The sequence below is a fragment of the Cetorhinus maximus genome, chromosome 25 (assembly GCF_964194155.1).
Source record: "Cetorhinus maximus chromosome 25, sCetMax3.hap1.1, whole genome shotgun sequence".
Classification (NCBI taxonomy): Eukaryota; Metazoa; Chordata; class Chondrichthyes; order Lamniformes; family Cetorhinidae; genus Cetorhinus; species Cetorhinus maximus.
The window spans coordinates 10,207,478-10,231,585 of NC_135903.1; the positions used below are offsets into that span (position 1 = coordinate 10,207,478).

The 24,108-nt window shown below is 40.7% G+C and overlaps 1 protein-coding gene across 2 annotated transcripts in view; it reads left to right on the forward strand.

Moving 5' to 3' along the window:
- npepps (aminopeptidase puromycin sensitive) overlaps window positions 1-24,108 on the forward strand; it is a 230,832-nt gene that overhangs the window by 112,802 nt on the left and 93,922 nt on the right. For both annotated transcript variants that reach the window (XR_013573387.1, XM_078529383.1), the window contains exons 3-7: window positions 10,266-10,343; window positions 13,123-13,244; window positions 14,450-14,557; window positions 21,066-21,266; window positions 22,933-23,029. Coding sequence is in view for 1 of the 2 variants with exons in the window: in XM_078529383.1 (XP_078385509.1) it covers window positions 10,266-10,343; window positions 13,123-13,244; window positions 14,450-14,557; window positions 21,066-21,266; window positions 22,933-23,029 (606 nt within the window). In the remaining variant the exon portion in view is untranslated. The remainder of the gene's footprint in view (window positions 1-10,265; window positions 10,344-13,122; window positions 13,245-14,449; window positions 14,558-21,065; window positions 21,267-22,932; window positions 23,030-24,108) is intronic.

A 24,108-nucleotide genomic window follows, 5' to 3' on the forward strand; every position in this document is an offset into this window, starting at 1 on the left:
AGCTGTCAGAGAGAGACTGGAGCCTAGAAGGGGACAGATAGCCAGTCCCGAGTTTAAGAAAAGACCCCAAAAATCCAGGGAGTGGAACAGGGGAAAGTCTCAAGCAGACCACCTCGTCAAAGGAAGGGCACGAATCTGGAAAAGGTCCTGTTAATGAGGTTAAGAGTGAGGGGCAGAGAGAAAGGCTCCAAGCTTCAGATTTAAAGAGACAAAAGCGGAAGAAAGCAGATTTAAAGCGAGAACAGCTTGTAAGAGGCAAGAAGATCCAAAGAGACGGCTGAAGGTCTGTAACTCTTTGCTCTGGGCATGTGAAGCAGTGATACTGTTGATGGCTGAGTCGGTAAGAGAGAGTGCGTCGAAGACAGCTTGAATGCACGTGGTGACCCAGGAGAGAGAAAAACATCGGAAGGAAAGTTCAAAACCCTGGAGTTGAACCTTTGGCGGAAGGCATTTGAGAGAAAGTGTCAATTTGGGAGAAGGTTCCGAGGCGAGCCCATGGAGAGTGGAGATTGGAAACCCTCATGTGAAAGAGAGTGCATTGAGACCGGTTGGCTCACAGTGTGATAAGAGTCTGGGGGGAGTTGAGGAGAGATCCACAGCATCTGGTTGAGGCGGCGTCTGTCACTTGGTTTCAGAGTGTGGTGTGTCTCACCACAGCAATATGCAAAGAAACATGATGTGTGTTTTCTGCGTCCATTGTCTTGTCTTAGCCAAAATGGCAGTCAATGGGAAATCCCACCTTTTTGCCCCATCCAGAACTCATGTAGCTCCACTTTGCAGCCGAGATCCCTCAGGGCGGCTTTCGCCAGGTCCTCAGTCTTGGTGCCTGGTCTTAGCCTGCAGGATGAGCACCTCAGCTCCCATCTCCAAGATTAACGTGGATTGTGTACCTACTGGGAACATTAAAGTATAAGATAACTTTTGTAACTTGTGTAACAAAATCCTTACAAATCTATGTATCTGTAAAGGTATATTTGTGGGTGAAGGAGTATTGTAATACAGTTAATCTTTTCTTGTTTAATAAAATGTTTTACCCTTGTTAAAAGTTCATTAACTGACTCTGGTGACTTGGGTGACTGTTCAGTAACCACTCTCCACATATCTAAACAAACAAATAAACATTAGGATCTATTAAGCTGGGTTCCACTCTGGAATCAGGCTTGTCCAGTGGTAACCTCAGTTGGGGTTCATAACACTGGGGTGTTCTGTATAAATACAGCGATTCAAATTCTGGTGTCATGTCCCATAATGTCAGTAGAAGACAGCCAGTTACTAATACTCATGAACCAAATTGTCACAGTGCAAAATGGAGACATTGACTGGTGATCACGAGCAGACCAGCTGCACAAGTAAATGCAGCAGAACTCAACTGATGCTGTTATCTCAGTTTGGATTGTAATGTAAAAGTGAACTTAGTTCGAATAAAATACTAAAATAACTCCTGAAAACAGAAGTGTCCCCTTCTGTATTGCTCATCGACGTGTTGCCCCTCTATGACATGCTCCAAAGAGACGTGTAGGCTGGCGGCATTCAGCTTTGCCTTTCCACCATCTCTCTCGATTCTCACACTGCTGTCAATCTGCTAATCTGATATCCAGTCCAGGTTGAACTGCCGTTCTCTCCAATTGAACATTGGGAAGATTGAAGTCGCTATCTTCGCATCTGCATGACTCCCATCTCCCCAAAAAGACTCCGATTTCATTCCCCTCTCTGACTGGTGTCTCAAACTAAACTAGACCATTCACAAGCTTGACGTGCTATTTGATCTGAAATGAGCTTTTAAGCCTATATTCTCTGCATCAAAGATTCTACTATTTCCACCTCCCTAACCTCACTCATCGGATGTTGAAACACATTGAAGATTTTGTCCCCTCCAGACCTACTCCAATGCAATCTTGGGTAGCTTCCAGTCCTCCACCTGCAATGGCTCCTGATCCATCAATGCTAGAAATTCTCAGCTTTGTGCATCTCTTTCATAACCTCGCTCCCTCGTATCTCTATAACCTCCTTCAGCTCTTCAATCCTCTGAGACTTTGGTCCCTTGTGCATTCACCACTTCCTTCGGCTCACCGTTTACAGGGAGATGTGGCTTGGTGGCAATGTCACTTGACTAGTAATCCAGAGGTCAAGGCTAATGCCCGAGATACATGGGTTCAAATCCCACCACGGCAGCTGGTGGAATTTAAATTCAATTAATAAACCTGGAATATAAAGCTAGTCTCAGTAATGGTGATCATGGCTATCATCAATTGTTGTAAAAGCCCATCTGGCTCACTAAAGCCCTTTAGGGAGAGAAACCTGCCATCCTTGCCTGGACTGGCCAATATGCAACTGCAGACTCTCAGCAATGTGATTAACTCTTAGCTGGCCTCTGAAATAGCCTAACAAACCACTCAGTTTGAGGGCATTTGAGGATGGGCAACGAATAATGGCCTTGCCAGGTGTGCCCATATGCCATGAAAGAATGAAAAAAACATTGACGATCATCCTTTTGGCCAGCTAGAATCTCGGCTCTGCAATCCCATTTAACATTAAACAACTAAAGCTGAAGAACTTATTAAGTGGCAGTAAATTCTGTTTTTGAACTTTTGTGGCCATACAGATAATTAATGAATTTGTTATTTTTGTTTCTCTGCATTCCCATTTCCTAGAAGTATGTAGCGATGGTACGTTTAGAACTTGATTTAAAAGTGTTTTTTTGTAAACTGTGGGATTTATGTGCATACTCATCAGTCAGTTTTGGTTGCATTAGTCACAACTGTAGATATGACTGGGATTAACAGGAATATCACCCAAAAAGTTTAAGGATCCATGCACTTAAACAAATCACCCGCAAACTACAAAACAAAAGAGAGTATGTTGCTTGCCCCCCCTCTGTGGTTGTCCTCCCAGCTTCTTGCTCTTCACTGAATCCTGTAGATTTCCTCTTTACTTCCACCAGATGCGCTGGCGCACAATGCTTTGCTGGACTTGAAAATCAAATTCTGCTAGCACACTGTCAACTCCTTGACACTCTGATCTATGTGGTAACCACCATCAGCACCTCCGCCAATGTTCTGCCGCATGATTGGCTCCTCAATTCACTCTTTCCTCAACTGTCTCTGAGCCTAGAAATTGATTTGTATGTGCTGCAGTCTGATGTCACGCTGTTGAGCCTTAAGTGTGTTGCCATTCCCTGAGAAACCTATTGAAGCATTTATAACTGTCTCCTCACAAGAAGGTAACTCAGTTGCCCTATTTTCCTCCCACTAATCTCACTGTCCAGTATTTTCTTCCTATGCTATCCCTTGGGATAGGAGACGACTTGCTTCCACTCAGGTTCAGTGGCTACTGAGATGGGTGATAAGTCTAATGCGCGATCTGCAGACTCTGCCACATTTGGGATAGGTAGTGCTTGAAGGATGGGGCAGATTTGTGTGCTCTCTTTGCCTCGACTTCACCCCTGCATGCCCCTGATGAAGACTCGCTGTGCTCGCTAACTTCCCGATAAAACCTTTTCCACCAGCCAGGGACCATGGATTTTAATAATGTGGGAAAATGTGAAATTGTCCGTTTGGCAGGAAGAGTAAAAATCATCTAATTGGTGAGAGATTGCAGAGCTCTGGGATGTAGAGGGATATGGGTGTTCTAGTGCATGAATTGCAAAAGGTTAGTATGCAGGTACAGCAAGTAATTAGGAAAACTAATAGAATGTTGTCATTTATTACAAGGGGAATTGAATACGTAAGTAAAGACGTTATGCTTCAGTTCTACAGGGCATTGGCAAGACCACATCTCGAATACTGTGTACAGTATTGATCTCTTTATTTAAGGAAGGATGTAAATGCGATGGGAGCAGTTCAGAGAAGGCTTACTAGACTAAGACCTGGAATGGGCGGGGGTTATCTTATGAGGAAAGGTTGGACAGGCTAGACTTATATCTGCTGGAGTTTAGAAGAGTAAGACATGACTTGATTGAAACATATAAGATCCTGAGGGGTCTTGACAGGGTGGATGTGGAAAAGAAGTTTCCTCTCGTGGGAGGATCTAGAACTAGGGGTCACTGTTTAAAAATAAAGGGTCGTCCATTTAAGACCAAGATGAGAAGTTTTTTGAGGGTCATGAGTCTTTGGAACTCTCTTCCTCAAAAGGCGGTGGAAACAGACTCCTTCAATATTTTTAAGGCAGAGATAGATTCTTGTTAAGCAAGGGTGAAAGGTTACCAGAGGTAGGTAGAAATGTGGAGTTGAGGTTACAGTCGGATCAGCCATGATCCTATTGAAATGTGGAGCAGGCTCGAGAGGCTGAGTGGCCTACTCCTGTTCCTAATTTGTAGATTTGTATGGACTTCCATGAGTTGCCGGGGATGTTTGATCTTTTCAGGGCTGCTTTTAGGACATCCCTAAAGCATTTCCGCTGTCTTCCTGGGAGTCTCCTGCTGCTGAGTAGAACAGCTGCTTTGGAAATCTGGTATCAGGCATACGAATGACATGGCCTCTCCAGTGGAGTTGGTTTTGAGTGATTAGCACTTCTGTCCAGTATACCTATCCAGCTGCAGAAACTTGAGCTCTGGGTTGCAGAAACCAAGCAGTGGCTAGAGTCACTATGGTGCATCTGCAAGGCTGAGGATTGTGTGGATAGCACGTTTAGAGAGGTGGCCATGCCGCAGCTAAGAAGTACACAAGCAGAGAGGGAATGGGTGACCACCAGGGCACCCCAGAGAAACAGGCAGATAGCGTCAGGAGATTCCTGCGCTATCTCCGCGCTCTAATTGTTTTTCCATTTTGGATAGTGGTGAGCAAGATGGTTCCTCAGAGGACTATAGCAGGAGCCAGGTTCGTGACACCACAGGTGGCTCAGCTGCACAGGAGGGGAGGAACAAGAGTGGAAATGGTGGTGGGGGATTCCATAGTTAGGGGAGCAGACAGGCATTTCTGTGGCCATAGAGGTGACTCCAGGATGGTATATTGCCTACTTGGTGCCAGGTGCAAGGATGTCACAGAACACTACAGGAAGTCCTTTTGGGGAAGGATGAACAAGTCAGAGATTGTGGTCCACATTAGGACTAATAGCATAGGTAGAAAAAGGGGTGAGGCCCTGAAAGCAGATTTTAGGGAGTTTGGAAGGGAATTAAAAATCAGGATCTCAAGAGCAGTAATCTCAGGATTACTCCCACTGCCATGTCTGAATAAGCATAAGAATAGGAAGATTGAGCAGTTCAACATGTGGCTGAAGAAATGGAGTAGGAGGGAGTGCGTTAGATTTCTGAGGCATTGGGATTGGTTCTGGGGCAGGTGGGACATGTACAAGAAGGGCGGTTTACATCTTAACAGGACTTGGGCTAATGTCCTCGCGGGAGGTTTGCTAGTGCTGTTGAGGAGGGTTTAAACTAGATTGACAGGGAAATGGGAACCTGAGGGGAAATTCAGAGTGAGGAAAAACTGGCAGTGGGAAGCAGAGAAGTATTAATTGATGAGGGTATATCAGAGTAGTATCAAGGTAAATAGAATACTTGGAGAGTTTGATAGAATTAGAGTAGGCAATAATAAGTCATTCGATGGAGCCAGAATAAGGGGGAAAGTAAAAATACCTAAATCAGGGTTAATGCGCATGTATGAGAATGCAGAGTGTGGTTAATAAGATTGTTGAACTACAGGCCCAGGTTGACGAATGGAATTATGATCTTGCTATAACAGAGCTCAAAAAAGGTCAGGACTGGGCGTTAAATATCCTGGGTACAAGGTGTTTAGGAGAGGCAGGAAAGGAAGAAAAGGGAGGGGGTGAGGTCTGGCAATATTGATTGAAGATGGCATTACAGTACTGGTGAGAGAGGATGTTCCAAAGGGGTAGAGGATGTTCCAGAGGGGTAAAGGATGGAATCTCTCCAGCTAGAGATAAAGAATGAAAAAGGTACAATAACATTGATCCGTATAGTATATGGACCACGAACTAGTGGGAGGGATGTTGGGAAATAAATTTGCAAAGAAATTGCAGACTTGCAAGAATTATAGAGTAATTATAATGGGACTTCAGTTATCCAAATATAGACTGGGATAGGAATAGTGCAAAGGGTCAAGAGGGGTGAGAATTCCTGGAATGTGTTTAAGATAATTTTATGCAGCAGTATGTTTCCAGTCAAATGAGAGGTCAAGGCGCTGTTGGATCTGGTTCTGGCGAATGAGTTGGTCCAAGTGGATAAAATAGCAGTGGGAGAGCATTTAGGGCACAGTGACCATTGTATCATAAAGTTTAGGTTGGCCATGGAAAAGGACAAGGAACAACCCAGAGCAGGGATAATTAATTGGGCGAAAGCCAACTTTGATGGGATGAGAAGGCATCTGAGCCGAGTGAGTTGGAATCAAATGTTGGCAGGAAAGATGGTGGCTGAACAGTGGGCCACCTTCAAAGAAAAAATATTGCAGGCAATGTCAAGGTATATTCCCTTGAAAGGGAAAGGTAGGACAAATTAATCCAGAGCGACCTGAATGACCAGAGAGATAGAGGTGAAGATGGAAAGGAAGAAGTGTGTGTATGACAGATGTCAGGTAGAAAATCCAATGGAGAGTCAGGCTGAATATAAAAGGACCAGAGGGAAAGTGAAAAACTAATAAGGAAAGCAAGGAGAGAGAGAATGAAAAGAGACTGGCAAGAGATTGGGAATCCCAAGGCCTTCTATAAGTTTATAAATAATAAAAGGGTGGAAACTGAAAGAGTAGGGTGGATTAGGGATTTTAAAAAGGGGGACTTGCTCATGGAGGCAGGAGAAATAGTGGAAGTATTAAACGAGTACTTTGCACCTGCCTTTACGAAGGAAGAGGATACTACCCAGGCCTAAGTGAGAGAGGAGGTAACTGGGACACTAGAAGGAGTTACACTTGAGAAGGAAAAAGTGTAAGAAAGGCTATCTTTACTTAAAATAGACAAGATACCAGGACCAGATGAGATGCATCCAAGGGTACTGAGGGAAGTGAGAGTGGAAATTGCAGAGACACTAGTGATAATCTGCCAGTCTTTCTTAGAGACAGGGGTGGTGCCAGAGGACTGGAGAATTGCGAATGTTATACCCTTGTTCAAAAAGGGGTGCAAGGCTAAATTGGCAACTACAGGCCAGTCAGTTTGACTTCGGTGGCAGGGAAACTTCTGAAAACAATAGTTTGGGACAAAATCAGTAGCCACTTAGATAAGTGCAGAATAATTAAGGGATTATCATGTTTAACCAACTTGCTGGAGTTTTTTGAGGAGGTAACACAGAAGGTTAATAAAGGCAACGCTGTTGATGTTGTGTATATGGATTTTCAAAAGGCATTTGTTACAGTGTCACACAACAGACTTGAGCAAAATTCTAGCTCATAGAATAAAAGGGATATTAGGCACTTGGGCAAGAAATTGGCTGAGTGACAGGAAACAGTAATGATAAATGGTTGTTTTTCAGGTTGGAGGAAGGTTTGTAGCAGAGTTCCCCAGGAGTCAGTGTTGGTATATTGATGATCTAGACTGTGGTGTTCTGGACATGATTTCAAAATTTGCAGATGATACAAAGATTGGAAATGTTGTCAACTGTGATAAGGATGGTCTTGAACTTCAAAAAGACATAGACACGTTGGTGGATTGAGCAGACAAGTGGCAGATTAAGTTCAATGCAGAAAAGTGTGAGCTGATTCATTTCAGCAGGAAGAATGTGCAGAGACAGTATAAAATGAAGGGAGAAACTCCAAAGAAGATACAGGAACACGGGGACCTTGGTGAATACATTAGCCATTGAAGATGGCAGGGCATGTGGAGAGAGAGGTTAATAAAGCATATAGTATCTAAGGCTTTATAATAGGGGCATTGAGTACAAGAGTAAGGAGGTCATGTTGAACTTGTATAAGACACTAGTTAGGCCTCATCTGGAGTACTACGTCCAGTTCTAGGCACCATACTTGAGGAAGGATGTGAAGGCATTGGAGAGAGTACGGAGGAGATTCACAAGAATGATTCCAGGGATAAAGAACTGTAGCGATGAAGATAGATCGGAGAGGTTGGGACTTCTTTCCTTGAAGTAAAGAAGGTTGAGAGGAGCCTTGATAGAGCTATTCAAGATCCTGAGGGGTATGGACAGGGTAAATAGTTCCCACTGGAGAACTTCAAGAACTAGAGGGCACAGATTCAAAATAATTGGCAAAATGAGTAAATGTGGTGTAGGAAAAAATGTTTTCACCCAGAGGGTAGTTGGAGTCTGGAGCGAACTCCTTGAGAGGGTGGCGGAGGCAGGTTCAATCGAGGTATTCAAAAGGGAATTGGATTGCTACATGCAAGATGATGAGGATAAGGCAGGTGAGTGGGGCTAGGTCGAATGTTCTTTCAGAGAGCCAGTGCAGACTCAGTGGGCTGAATGGCTTCCTTCGGCACTGTAAAGATTCTGTGACCTGCTGGAGGACTCATCATACCTCACCCCTTAGACTGGTAAACGTATCATCAATCACCACTCCATCGCAAGTCCCTCCAGATTGTTGTTCACTTGTATACAAAGCTTAAGCCATCCACAAATTTGTACTGCACAGCCTTCGCTACTCAACCATATCAAGCTCTATCAGGTACTGCCCACTCCTGCAAAAGCCAACTACTGCTCAAGGATGATTTTGGATATCAAATATACCTACTTTTTGCTCATTGACAACCCCCCCACGCCCAGTCTCCATTTAGCTGCTGACCACTTAGTTTCTTGCCCCTGCTATCTGATGATGTGAATAGTTCCATTTCCATGGTTTCTCTGTTTTCTGTTTTCTCTTTTCCCTCACGTTCTGTAGAATAGCCTCTGTCCTCTTGAATTCCCTCTGTTAACCTCACTACCTCTCTTTTGAGACCCTCTTTGAAGCCAATCCATTGGTCACCTTTTTTAACATCATCTCCTTTGACACTGTTTTCTTCTGTGAAGGTACCTTGAGACTCTCATTTGTATTAAAAGTACTATGTAAATGAAAGTTAATAAGAATACGAGCAATTTAAAAATGTGGTTTCAAAAGGTCTCTCTTTCCCATCCATGTTTAATACGTTTGAACTCGCCCTGTGATTTCTAATGCTTGTACAGAACTGTTAATGCAGTAAAGTATCATTGTAACTTTGAGATTAAAACCTCAGATCCAGACTTGTTTTGCTGGTGTTGCTAAAAAGTCAGGATTCAATTATCTAAAATATTGGACTTTTGAGCACAGTCTAAAGGAGATATTTTTGTTGGGGGAGTAGATTCTTAATCATAAAATGTTTCTGCAAAACGTGGCATACAAGTGTCCAAGATTGCTCTTCCTGTTAGCTTTTTACTTGTACTTTCTCTACCTATTACTGTAATTTCAGAGATGACTTGGTGTTCAGTAAGGTATAGTTGACATGTGATGTGAACATGTACAGCTGCAGGTAATTGCGATGAATTGTGCTTTGTACTTGTATTATTAATTCCCTATTTATAGCAGGAACTGGGAGCCAATGAGCATATTGTTCTGCTGAGTTTGCCATTATAAATAGTGACTGGAGGGGAGAAAAAAAGTTTGGTTTCAATTGGCCTTTGTGCCCTTTGGCTAAGCAGGAATAACATCAGTCAAAGAGCTTGCTCTTGCTCACCTTCATCAAAGTGTACAATAGCTGAGAATAGGACCAAGTTGGGTTATGATGCACCTTTCAGTCAAATAGTTCACCAACATTCACTGTTGGGACTGAAATGCAAATAATGGCCACTCTGGCAAGGTACAAGAGGCCACCCAGGAGAAATAAGGACATTAAAGAGGAGAGCAGAAAATTCGCAAGGAGGAAAAATAAGTTGTATTTTTGAAACCCCATGTAAAATGCAATGGCAAAAGCGGCAAGCAGTTTTCAAAAATATAGTTGCAGCCAACCTGTCTGTTCAAACGCTACCTGCTCCACGTGTTTCAGTTGGTAATGCATTGGTTTATACACACTTAGGAGCATATTCTATCCATGCTCTTGAAAACTATGATGTAAAGGCATGTTTTAAAATGAACAAGCATTACATGTCTGTCTGGTCTCTGCCTGTATATGTGTGTGTGTGTGTGTGTGCACGTGCATGTCTCTCTCTCTCTCTCTCTGCCTGAATCTTCAAGTTTGTAAACTCTCCTGAAATATAAATGTATCAATTTGCTTAACAGGAGGGCAGAAAACCCTACCATATAAATAGCTTGCATTTTATAGTTGGCCCAAATTGTATTGTCCAATTGTAGATCATTTCATTACATAACTACAGGGTACAATTGATAGTTTGTTCATATTAATATGTATTGCTTGTCTTTTTACAGAAATAAACGCAACTGGGTTCAATTATCAAAATGAAGATGAGAAAGTAACTCTCTCGTTCCCCAGCACTCTACAAAAAGGTAATTCTAGAACATTACAAATAAAAATGGGTGCTTATATGCCTTTAAATTTATCTGGTCCAAACTAGTTGCTCTTTTACTTCTGAGACATGGATTAGAAGTAATTCTACACTCAGGTCCCTGATTCTCCCTATCTCTTTGGTCTCTTCATTTAGAGATAGAAATTCTGACATGTGACTATTTGTGTGTACCAGGAGTGAAAGTTGAAATAGTGTACTTCTAGCCCTTGATTTTCTACACATTAACTTCAATAGATGGGAAGATGTGGGCTCAGAGTGTGTAACTTTGCAATATGGACTGCACAAAGTGATACATTGGACTTTCTACCAGCTAGTTTCTACTTGAGCATGGAAAATCCACCCATTGCTGCATCCAATTAGTTATTAAATGATAAAGGGTTTTTGCCTCCCATCACTATCCACTAGCTCATTCCATATATTGATTGCCCTTGAGTACAGAAGAATGCCTTGATCAACTATTAAAGATTGAGAGAACACGTATCTATATCTGTTGTGTGATTTTGTCGGATTAAATTTTAAAAAATTATTCTGGGCTGCAGCAGAATTTTTTTTATTGGTATGCACAAATAATTTGGTTTGTTAATACCATACTTGCATTTGTTAGCTATTCCTAATTTGTTTTAAGTACAAGTTAATCGACAGTGTTAACTGTAATTCTCATCAGTTCACTTTGTTGGCAATTGGTGAAAAAGGTTCTAGTCAATGCACGATGTTGGCAGCAAATGCAATGGGCATTTGTGATAATTTGCCACATGGGATGGGCAGTGGGCCCAGGTAACTTCAAACTAGCAGTTGACTTGTAGTTAGGACTGAAACGTACCCACAATTAATGCCAAGAAAATAAACAGTGGAAGAGGGTAGATTGAGAGGATAGGGCAAAGGATGGCAACAAATGGCCAAGGATCAAGTTGCACAGCAAAAAGGCTTTCTTAGAAGCTGCCAGCCAGGAGCCGTCTTACACCTTTGACACTGGTCTTTGTATCAGTGTGTGCAAAGTAATTAGTAGATCATGTCACTGACATTTTTTTGGCGAGAAAGGAACTAGGTATTATCATAGTAAAGAAATAATTTGAGTGTTGTTAGGTATTAAACTTCGTTAAGTTCTAAGTCTTGTCACTTGGCAGAATGAATCATGTTATCTGAACTCATCTTTTGAAAAAAGTAATAGTTGCTAGGGAATGAAAATGTCTTTCCAACCGGATTGCATATGAGATTATTAAAAACCTGTGAATGTTTATAATGAATTTTCAAAAATAAAGATCCTGCCAGTTGATCAATTAGCTATTTTGCAGTCATGTGTACCACACTGATGACAGGAATAATAAGAGCTAAATAATGCCCACAACAGGAAGCTGAAAATACTTTTTCATTTTAAAAGTCACAAGTCAGGAACTAGTATCAATGTGACCTCAAAGCAATTTTTGTTAAAAGGATGGAATTATGAGATGAAAAAAAAACAAAACCTGAATGCTGGAAATAAAGACTAACAATTGCAATTGTGCAACACATATGATCAATATTTGAAAGAAAGATGGATTAACGGTTCAGATATGAAATCTTAATGTGAATTAGAAATATTGGATGACTTCACACTTACAAAATCTGGGATAAGCAAATTTCTGTCTTTATTACTCACTTGTTTCCAGTTATTAACCTTTCCATATGAATGCTATGCATCACATCCTCTAGAAGCTTGTAAGCCACTTGCAGTGGTGGGGCCCTTGAAGCAAGCATCTGTCAGTTGAAGAATAGCCTAAGCTAGAGGGTAAGCCTAAAGGAATTGTGAGGGTGGGAAAAATAGTCAAGAAAAAATGTATTGAGCAGAATTTGATTTGCCTTGTATGGTACATGAGAAAATTATTTTCAACCACCCATGTTTTTAATTTGATTTGAAAATTATGGTATGCCGGTCACTTCCATCTCATTAATACAATTACTTTCCTTTATTCATTCTTGGGATGTTAGCATTGCTGGTAAGATCATCATTTATTGCCCAATCCTAGTTGTTTTGAGGATGTTGTGGTATAACTCTGTTCAGTGAGCAGTTGAAGAGTCAACCACATTAGTGTGGGGAGAATGGTATTTCGTCTTTTGGAATGTTTAACCATCATTGTTTTTACTATTGTGGAAGATAATTTACAGTGTATGTAGTATCCTGCCACATTCTTCTGGTAGAAAGTAAGCTGGCCGAGTGCAATAGCACTGGTCTGGAAGGGGAGATTTGCTTGGAGCAGGAGCAGGAAGAATTCAGTGAAGAAGCAGACAATGGTATTGATCAATTTAGTAGGAAGCCATTGTCCTTCAGTAATGGGTGTTTTATCAAAACAAATCATCTTTACTGGAGACTGGGTGGTGTGCTGTATTAATGCCCCGTCTTTTGGCCTAATTTTAAATTCAGATTGTTAGTACAAACATGTCCTCGTCCTCTTCGCTGGAATTAGCTTGAGCAGTTTCACCTCAATAATTGAGTCCACAGTGCAAAAACTGTCCAGATTTGCAACTAAAGGAAACCTAAAGTGCTAAAATAGAACAAATGTTTAATTCCATGCCCAGCCTTTACACCCACAAAAATAAACTTAAAACAAAAAAATTGCACTAAAAACTCTGGCCAACCACCTATAGAGATGTTGTAAGGATTTAATAAATAAAGTCATTTATGTGTCCACTCTACAAGTGTGCCAGCTGCTGACTCTCTTCATGTATTAATAAAATGTAATTTCGGTTTATGATGTGTTAATTATAGAATTGTATTGTAACAGGTAATGGCATGTTGAAGATCGATTTTGTTGGAGAGCTGAACGATAAAATGAAGGGATTTTACAGAAGCAAGTATATAACGCCGTCGGGAGAAACCCACTTTGCTGCTGTCTCTCAGTTTGAGGTTAGAAAATAAAATTACAGTGTAGTGGAGTCCTTTCTTTAATTTACACCTTTCTGATAAACCTTGAGTGAGGTTTGATGCAAGATTTTGAAAGTGGGGCAGTTCAGTTGCATGGAATGTTGGATTTCTGAAGTTGTGGAAGTTGTGCGGAGAGTGGCCCCATTTCACCACCACCTGCTACAAATAAATCTCAGTTATCACCTTGTAAGAATTTCCTTTTGCTGGAAAAAGCTCATCAAATGCTGGATCTTTTACAGATTCCACTGAGCATGGCAAGTTATTAATTTTAAACAAAAATACCTGGAAAAACTCAGCAGGTCTGGCAGCATCTGCGGAGAGGAGCACAGTTAACGTTTCGAGTCCGAATGACCCTTCAACAGATCTAAGTAAAAATAGAAGAGAGGTGAAATATAAGCTGGTTTAAGGGGGGGGTGGGACAAGTTGAGCCACCCCCCCCTTAAACCAGCTTATATTTCACCTCTCTTCTATTTTTGCTTAGTTCTGTTGAAGGGTCATTCGGACTCGAAACGTTAACTGTGCTCCTCTCCGCAGATGCTGCCAGACCTGCTGAGTTTTTCCAGGTATTTTTGTTATTGTTTTGGATTTCCAGCATCCGCAGTTTTTTGCTTTTATTAATTTTAAAGTTGCTTGACTCTGGAATTCTGCTTTTGTCTCAAACCAGGCCATGCTTTTTAGTTAAAACAGTACTGTTTTCCACTTTTAAACTAATGGGTGGAATTTTACAGCCCCGTCGCGGTGGGGGCAGGGCTGTAAAATGCAGCGAGCCATTCATAAGTCCATTGACTTCAGGACTCTAAAATCACGCTGGTGTAAAATTCTGCCCAATGTAATTATTCCACAGAGAAAAGGATTCCACACAACACTTATCCTTTTTGTGTATGAAAGGCACGTGCATAATCTGATTAGACTTTTAGATAATACCTGTAAAGTTTCTCATGTCTGTGCAGTGCTTAGGACATGAAGTAATTGAACACTATTTGAATCCATCTACTTTTTTCTCTTTCTCTCATGTTCTTTTACTGCCGGCCGCTCCCCCCCGCTCTCTCCCTGCCAACCATGTGTGTGTGTGTGTGTCGCCGCCCCCCCCCCCCCATATTTCCCTGACGGCCGACCCCCAACTTCTCGCCCCGCTTGCCGCCCCCCCTCCCTTCTCGCCCTGCCGGCCACCCCCTCTTTCTCTCTAGCCTACAGATGCACGGAGAGCATTTCCATGTTGGGATGAACCTGCCATAAAAGCAACATTTGACATCACGCTAATTGTTCCGAAGGACAGAGTTGCCTTATCTAACATGGTAAGTAGCAATGTGTGTTTTGTCTCCCCCTCGAGTCCTGTAAAAGGAAATGGTAGTGGAAGAAAGGAGGACCAAAGTGTTTCAATGAGTTACCACAGAATCTGGGAATTTGGGAACTGAATTATAGTTATGTTTATTAAAGTGAAGGATGCAAGAAATGTCTTATCTGCAGGATAAGTCATTCCAGTTACTGTACATCCAATTATAATCACTGTATATCTCAAAATTGTCTGGAATGTGTGATTTACACCGACATTGTGCAGTTAGGTACTGTATTTTTCTAGTTGATTAAAAGCTTTTACTGTCCACACTCTGTAAAGATATGAAGGACAGTGGCAGATTTCTTTTCCTTCTGTTATTAAACATTCACAGGTCAGTGACAGCATGGCCAGGTGCAGAGTAACCTCTGCTCTGTTACTATGGTTTGCTGCAACTTTTCTCTGAAAAATAGCATTCCTTACTGCACCAAATGTGAATTTCTGAAGCCCACACACAACACCCTTATGGATGTTTGGAGAACTTGTGGTCTGTTTTCCTACTTTATCCATGGACAGTAGGAATTGCAGGATCGTGTTCAACGTAGGATTCTTGCAGAGAAGGGACTTTGATCCAAACAGCCTGTGCCAGCCATGGTTTCAGAAATGAAGGAATAGCCAGGTTAGCCTACTGTGCTACTATATTTTAACAGATCATTTACACTTACTGCAGTGCCCATTCTTCATGATCCATTTATTGACAATCTTAACCTCATGTATCCTCAGTTCTCAAGTGGATTTCCTATATTGTTGTGGCTGCCTTCAGAAGCATAGGTTCCTCTTCTGTGTCACATGCTACTTGTGCCTTCAACAGCTCTTAGCTTTATAAAGTTAAACCCCATTCGTGACTTTAGTGTTGATCCATTGTTGGAGGAGGTTCTCCAGCAACTCGTTCACATTCATAGATAAGGTGCAAGAGGAGAAGAGATTCCTCCTTTCAATGACCTCAGGCTCCTTTTTCTCCATCTTCATTGGAGTTTTTCCTGCCTCCCTCTCTTATCAGTACTAATGTGGGATCATTGATGCTTCCTTTTCTTGCATATCTTATGTCCGTCGTCCCACATCCTCTAACTCACTCTTTGCTTGAACTGTAAATATTGGACCTTACCTACCTCAGTTTTCTCCTCTTCTTGCAATCTAAAGTCTTCTAAAACCTAAGCATGCCAACACATAATTTACCTCATTATCTCTTTCATTCTTTTCACCTTTGGCAGAAAGAAATAAAAAAGGAGCTTACAATTACATTATCAGGTAAAAGTTGGATTAATTGCAGCAAAGAACACATGTAAGCCTATAATAACTGCAAATAGGCAACACTGCTGAAGGGAGCTGTAAATGTATTACACAAATTCACATTGGGAGGGTTCTTGTCAAATTGAAATTAAGATTTATTGATTTACTAACATCAGTACAGTTTTTAAATGAGACCTATAGCATGCCAGACCTGGGAGGGTGGTACTTTTGAGAAGTTGATGGCGAGAAATCTTTTATCTTGTTGAAATTTTAGTCATGTATTTCAGTTGCCATTCCATGGTTGAAATCAGTGATCAATAATTTTGATGTTGCAGAAAATGATTAACTTTGTCTTGCTGAATATTTGCCCAAATAAAAGGGCTTAATTATGGCTTTACTCATTTACTGTTCAACTACATCTTCTCTTAGAGTTATGGCAGTCGTGGGAAAGCTATATATTCATCTATTGTTTTAAATATATTCAGCAGCTTGGTGGAGAGTCAGTGTGCGATACCGCAGTGACAGAATGGAGGTTCAATTCTCTGAGTTCTTAATCTCAGTAGGTCAGACATTTCCTGCTGGCCAACTGGAGAACTGTACTGGTACAGCTTAGGGAGCATGTTGGTCACAGGTGCTGGAAGTAGCTTAGAAGACCTGTGATATGCGTAAATGGATTCAACGTTGAAAAAATGTGCGTGCATATGTATACATATATTTGTATATATGAATGAAGAATGTGTGGATATATAATCAATATATGAGAGGAAATGTCTTGTCCAAGTTTGTAACACAATCAAATTGCTAAGTAACTTAAACCGACTTGAGCTTTGTACTAAATAATAAGATTGTATCATGGCCTGAAAATCACTACAATTAAACTGCTTGAAATGATAGAGTATCTAAGTTATTGTAGTTACAAGTGGTTATGGTGCTGTGAAGCCTACCGTTTGTCCACCAGGATGGACTTTTTGAAGACGATGCTTGTTAACATGGCAGGATGGTTGGGTACAACAATTATGACACACATCTTCAGGTATGTCCAGTCATCGATGAAAAGGATCATTAATACTTGGGTCTATTTATGGGATATGATGATGGGAAGTTGCATAGCTGGTGAAGAGAAGCAAAGCTCTGTGTGTCTGTGATTTGTATATAATGGGACAATTCCTCACTCAACCTGTATCTGTAGTGATTAACAGGAAGTTGGCTTCTGAGATTTTGAAGTGAGGAGTTCTATGAAATTATGAGTGAAGTGGACATTCTGCCTCGATCAGTGTGTGGAAGGAATGAGATTGTGCACTGGATGCAGGAGATGCGACTTAAGTGTAAACACTTTAATTCTCTGTGTAGGAAACTGGCATTCATATTAATAATCACTGCTTCCCGCTTCAGGCTGTAAGTATAATTTTACCTTGAGTTTAGCACAGGTGATAGGACTGTTCATTGCTATTTTGAGGGGGAGGAATCATCCATTTTCTGTATTGCTGTAAACCTATTGTGTTTGTCTTTGCTGCTGTCAGCATTTCTAATTATTCTTCATAAACCTCTTGGTATTAGCTTAAGCCATGATCTGACTGTACATTCTACTGCTTTCTAAAATCAGGGAGATCATGACAGGGTGCATAATATATCCAAAAAGGCAAATATGTGGATGAGGATTGCTATTTGTCCTCTGGACTTGCTACAGTTACTTAGATGTTAGGCAGGTAAAGGCATAGAAATAAAAAAAAGTGTTGGAAAAACTCAGCAGCTCTGGCAGCATCTGTGGAGAGAGAAACAGTTAATGTTTCAAGTAGAATATGACTCTGGAGCCAAAGAAGAGTTATTGGACTCAAAACATTAATTCTGTTTCTCTCTCCACAGATGCTGCTGGACCCACTGTTTTTCCAGCACTTGTTTTTAATCCAGATCTCCTGTATCAGCAGTATTTTGCTCTTTATTTTGATTAAAAGCACAGTCTGGTTTGTAGGTAGCAACAGTTTGCTTACATTACTGATTTTTTTTCAATGATCTGAGCCAAAGATCTGAAGTTCAATTACCACAGGCATGACAACTGGCTGATATGAATTTGTGAATCTGTAGTCAGAGGCTTTGGTGCCCAATCGGTGGAATAAGTCTGTGCCATAAACGGAAGAATGTTGCAGAGGGATTGGCCGCAGGTTTTAACGCTTCTTTTCAGTTTCTTGTAATCAAGTGGAATCGTAATTAACTATTTTCCATTTTAGACAGCTCTGAGACAGTGAATTAATGGAATAACTGGGGTTCTTGTGTTCAATGATTTTGTTGATCTGATGTTTGAGAACATGAAGTTTTTTCTCACTGGTTCTAAATCAGGCTGTCCAGGTTTGTCTGGAATTACAACTGAAAATGAGATCCCAGTTCTAACAGCTGACAAACCTTTCATACATTTGCCAGCTGTTAAAAATGGACTCTCATTTTCAGTTGTAACTAAACAAGGACCCTGCAAACTCCAATCACAATTTCCCGTTTACCCAATCTCTCACAATTTACTGACCCCTTTTTTTGACCCTGAGGTATCGGCAAACCCACCAATCCAAGTAGTCATATATCCATTTGTGTTGATCGCAACAGATGCAAATGTGAAGTGTTGAATTTTGGAGTCAGTCAATTGCAAATTTACAGCAGTGAATTCAGCCATTAGTTACAACAGCTGTTCAATACTATTTGCACTATTGCCCATAATCTGGCAGATCTGACGCACTTATTGTGGCAAAATGACAACTCTGCACCTCTTCCTCAGTGGTATAAAGTTGTTCATTTAAAAGTTCCTTGCTTTTGGAGTCTCTGTGTACCTTAGTCAAGAGAATGAGCTTGAAGACAAATTCCAGAGCTCAAATTGCCACTTGTTCCAGTTGCAAGGTGGTTTGTAGTAATCTTTCTAGATGGTTAACTGCTGGCAGCTAAGTATTATAATTGGGGAAAAATGCTTAAAATATCTGCATTTTTGAGATGACTCATTAGACTGCTGTATAGCTGTACAAATTTCTTATGTTCTGAATGCTGATGCTTACCATACACTTCATTGAAATCTTACTGTCCTACCAGTTCACAGACAAGTGCCCAGGTTTTATGCCAGAGTACCTCTTACTAGCCCAAATTGTTAAGCTGATATTTTGTTTATCCTTCATTCTAAATTAATCATTTCTGGAACAACCTTTAATTGGAACCTGGAAAATTTTCCTATTCTTTTAAGACTAGCTCTTGCAGAATCATACCATCAGTGAAACTTCTTTGATTACAATTTTAGAAAATGAGTCATCATCTCACCTCCAAATACAGTGCATTTTGCTTTTCATCACTCTCAGCTATGCTGACCCCTTGTAAGTGTGGACAGCTGTGTGAGCTTGGATGGTGTAGGTTGTGGAAGCAGATGTGTGGAGTAAGCTAGACAGAAAAGGAAAAGTTTTACTTGCTTCTGTGAAGACTGTCTGGACGTCCAGGATTTGCAAACTGACATGAAGCTCTGACTCTTGTGTATTGTCATCATTGACAACCTGACCTGAAAATCTCTCACCTAACAGCATATAACAAAGATTACCAGAAGAGTTGGGCTGTGACACCTATAGCTGAAGCAAAAATAATGAAATTCATAAACCATCTGAAAATTGTAATTAATCTTCAGGTTTCCTGCTAAACCTGTGACTGAGACATCACGCAATATTGTTGCATCTTTCATCCCCTTACGGGTGTCCTTTGTTGGTTACAAACATGTTTTTGTGTTCTCCTATTGCATCTTGCAAGGAGTTGTGACTTTACTGACGATGTTTCTTAAACGGCAAAGCACTCTGTAGAAATTCCCAGGTGCTATGCTGAATTTGCTGATCAAAACCAGAGAAGCAGTTGACCACTGCAGTTGGGTTAGGAAGGGGGAGGAATGTCACCCCACTACTGAAGCTGTCCAGTTAGGTTTGCTCATGTGTGGACATAGGTTAAATACAATATTGGTCTCTGCAGTGATAACTCCCAAGGTTACGTAGACAGCTAAGATTTGCTGCCTGACCATTTGGTTGAGTGACTTGAGTGCTGCTGGCATTGGTGTATCCAAACCCCAAGAAGAGGAAAGGAACAGAAAGTTCTAAGTTGTAATGTGGGCTATAATTTATGCAATTGTAAAGAATATTTCTTTATTCATTTATATGGGTTAGACTTGCTCTGATTAAGGTTACATTGTAAGATTGCATCATGTGCTTGTGGTCTATCTGTGTTTCAGTTAACACAAACTCATTCTGTTAATTTCAGTACATTGAGAGATTTTTTTTCTATTCACCATGCACTGGTTTAATTGGAAAATAGATGTCTCAAAGCTCGTCAGCCAGAAGAAGAAATGCCATGTTAATAGCTGATAAAGACATAATTTTTCACCAAAATTGATGGGTGATTTTAATACCTACCTTTGAATGGTAGAGAAAATTTAGTTCATAACTGGAGGGCGGTGAGATACCGAAATAAGGAATATTAGCTTGCATTTATATAGTGCCTTTCACATCTTTTAGGATGTCCTAAAGGATGTTAATACCTCAAAAATAAATAATTAGCTGTAGTCACTGTTGTAACAGGGTAACATGGCAGACAACCAGTTTGTGCACAGCAAAGTCCCACAAACAACAGTCAGATTAGTGACCAGATAATTTGTCCTAAATATGTCTGTGTGCTGGCCAGGCCACCAAGGGTGGTACTCTACCCTTCAGATGGTGCCATGATATTTTTTTACTTGTACCTGAGGGGCAGTTGAGGCCTGGGTTTAACATCTCATTTGATCCAGTATGTCCAATACTCCCTCAGCACTGTTCCGAAATATTAGCCTTGATTTGTATGATCAAAAATACAGAGTGGAACTTGAACCCATGATCTTCTGTCTCAGGAAAGAGTGCTAAGATTGATAGAACAAGGCTGGTAGGAAATACAACTCCTAAATTCGCTCTAGATTAATGGTAAACACAACAAGTAAAGTGACTGCTGATGATAGATTTATAAGATTAGCCTATTTTAATTAAGTGGCATTTCCTTTTGCAGCAATTTTGAATGATTACTTTATCCACTGCTAATGCTTCCTGTGACACAGGGATTTTTTTTTGGTTTTACTTAACCGTTCCAGTTTCTCGATGCAGAACTTTTTATATTTTAGTTACAATACTATTGAGATTTGGATATTTCCAGGTGAAGCATATTGCTAATGCATTCTTCAACTTCTAACCAGAGTTCTGCCTTCAATGTTACAGAACGTGACTGAGCGTAACCCATATCCTGACGATGAAGACATGGTTGAAGTCAAGTTCGCCAAATCGCCGATAATGTCCACGTACTTGGTGGCATTTGTGGTTGGTGAATATGACTTTGTGGAAACCAAGTCATCAGATGGCATTCTAGTCCGTGTCTACACACCCATTGGAAAAGCGGATCAAGGAAAATTTGCTCTCGAGGTTGTTGTTGTTTTTGTGTCCTTTTGTAAAGTGTGTCCTTAAAACGAAATGGAGAGGGAGAAGGAACTGCCCTCGTTTCTTGAATTCAAGATGTCACGTTTATACTCCGGTTCCCTGAACGAAACTTAAAAGTTATCTGATCACTTAGGAAGGTAGTTACAGGGTAAATTCATAATGGCCTCTTGCGCTATTGAATTTTAATTGTTAACCATTTACTATTCTAACACCGCATGGTGACCTGGCGCTACAACGCTGTACTCCAACGTGCTGAGCTGCGTGAGCACACTGAAGTACACATTTCAAACACAGTGAATTTCCAGCTGCACAAGACTCAAAACAGCACCCTGAAGTGCTTCATTGCAGGCCAGATATATTGACAGGCAAGTCAGCCCAGGTCATTTTGCACAACTAGTGGTCATTATGGTAATGGCAAGGACAGGGGATTGGGGCTAAATTGTCAGCCCCCTTTGGAGTTATGTTGGAAATGCCATTGGAGGAATCAGGAGAGAACAAAGTAGGGGCCAGTGGGTAGTTGCAGGGGATTAAGTGGGGGCAGTGGGAAACCACAAACACAGCCTGTAGCTCAATGAAGATTTAATATCTTCAAGTAAAAGAAATTAACACCAGTGCACTTAGAATTTAAAGGGCATTGTGAGAAGAATTAGGCTAAGATTGGCTGTTATAATTTCAGTAAATGATTTGTAGAACTTTTGCTCCCTCCATTGATTAGCTGTGCCATACTCAAGAGGAGGGTCTTAGGGTTTCTGCAGTTGGGTTCTGTACCTTTGGATTAGGGAAGCAGAAGATCAACCAAAGTTCTCACCACCATCCAGAAGGCCTTGCTGAAATGCATGTGTGTTGACATCAGGTGAGAACCAGATTAGGCCTAGCTGAGTCCCACTGCCCGAGCTCTCAAAAGAATACTGGCAATTTGGGTGAAAGACTGGAGAATGGATGATTGGTGCCCATTTGACCTTGCCCCAGCAAGGAGTCAACACCTTCAGGAAGATAATTGGTGGGGAGGGATGGGAGAGAAACTTGTTTTAGAATTTTTACCCAAATTCTTTGATCAGAACCCTCAGTGAAGTATTTTGGATCATGTGCTACTGTGTTGTGCATAAATCAAGCTTGTAACCCTACTGTTTTTCTCCATATTAGCAGTGACATTGCTCATCCTCCTGCTGTAACTGCTGACTCATAGGGGCCAGGTTTCCAGGTAAAAAAAAAAAGGCTCTCTGGGAAAAATTATATCTAGAGTATTGGGCTCAAAATAATCTTCCTAAATAGATAATAGGACAGTATTTTGCAACCACGTTAGGTTTAAATGTAACTTTTTAAATCATCTTTTAAATGAGGAAATTAGGCTATTAAGTAAGTGTTTCCTTGCAGACCCATCAGGAAGAAGGAATGTCACTGGCCATGTGCAAATTATAGAATAATCCCTTTTTTTAAAACAAGGTAATTTCCCTTTTAAAGTATTTTTCCCTTTCTTATAGCTTAAGCGCCTTGCATTCCAGAATTTATTTTTTTGCTTTAGTGAGACCTTAAAAGAATCATAACTCTGTTCCCTGTATGTACGGAACGAAACTAGACACTTGCAGATGTGCTGATAAATGCAAATATATGTTCAATATTATAATAAAAATTCTGCTTTTCCCTTCTCTAGGTTGCTGCCAAGACACTACCTTTTTATAAAGAATATTTTAATGTTCCTTACCCTCTTCCAAAAATTGACTTGATAGCCATTGCAGACTTTGCAGCAGGTTGGTACCTTAAAGATAAAGCGCTACCTGCAGAACAAAAATTGCTGTTTTTCAAATTAATAGTTGTCGCTCCTTGTGCTTGCTAACCTATGTTGACTCCTGGTTAAGCAATACCTCTATTTTAAAATTCTCATTCTTATTTTCAGATCACTCCAGGATCTCACCCCTCCCTACTCTGTTATTGCTTCCAGTGCCACAACCCTCAGATATTTGTGCTTAACTAATTCTGGCCTCTTGAGCATCACTTTAATCGCTCAACCATCGATGGCCATGGCTCCAGCTGCCAAGACCCTAAACTCTGGAATTCTCTCCCTAAACTTCTTTGCTTCTCTACCTTGCTTTCCTTTAAAATGCTCCTTAAAACCACCCTCTTTGACCAAGCTTTTGGCCCTCTCTAATATCTCCTTTTGTGACTCGGTATCATATTTTGCTTTATGTGCTCTTGCCTTGGGATATTTTATTATGTTAAAGGTGCTAAATAAATACAGGATGTTGTTTGCAGGTGAGGTGATTTAAAACATTCTAAAAATGCACAATATAAATGCAACTATTTTAACCCTTGATTGTCACCTGACCATTGTTTTACAGACAAAAATGTGCTCATTAATAGCATCTTGATCAAATCGCTTATTGCCATTTTTGATAGTAGAGTCGTAAAAATTGCTGTATTTAATCATGTTTTGAATCCTTACATTTTCATTTTGAAGTTTATTTTTATCTTTCTTTGTTGTCAGTTCTGTCTCTTCACCTAACACCATTGCTCAGTTCAGCTTGGTGACTTTCTATCATGCCACTCTGTAATTGGCTACTGAAAAGTGGTTGAGGGTTGCACAATTAATCTTCTGTTGATTGTAATCTCTGATTCTACAACCACTCTGTCCTCACCTCCCCACCCTACCCTCTTTGCCATAATTCCCAAAAGGGGGAAATATAGCTTCTACTCAGTGCTGACTCTTGTTAACTTGTCTGAGATCGAGAGGCTTATGTGCCATTCATCTATGGTGCCATAAATTGGTAATCCTCACATCACCGTGAATGACTATAAATGTATGAACTTGTGCTATGCTGTTAGAAGCTGC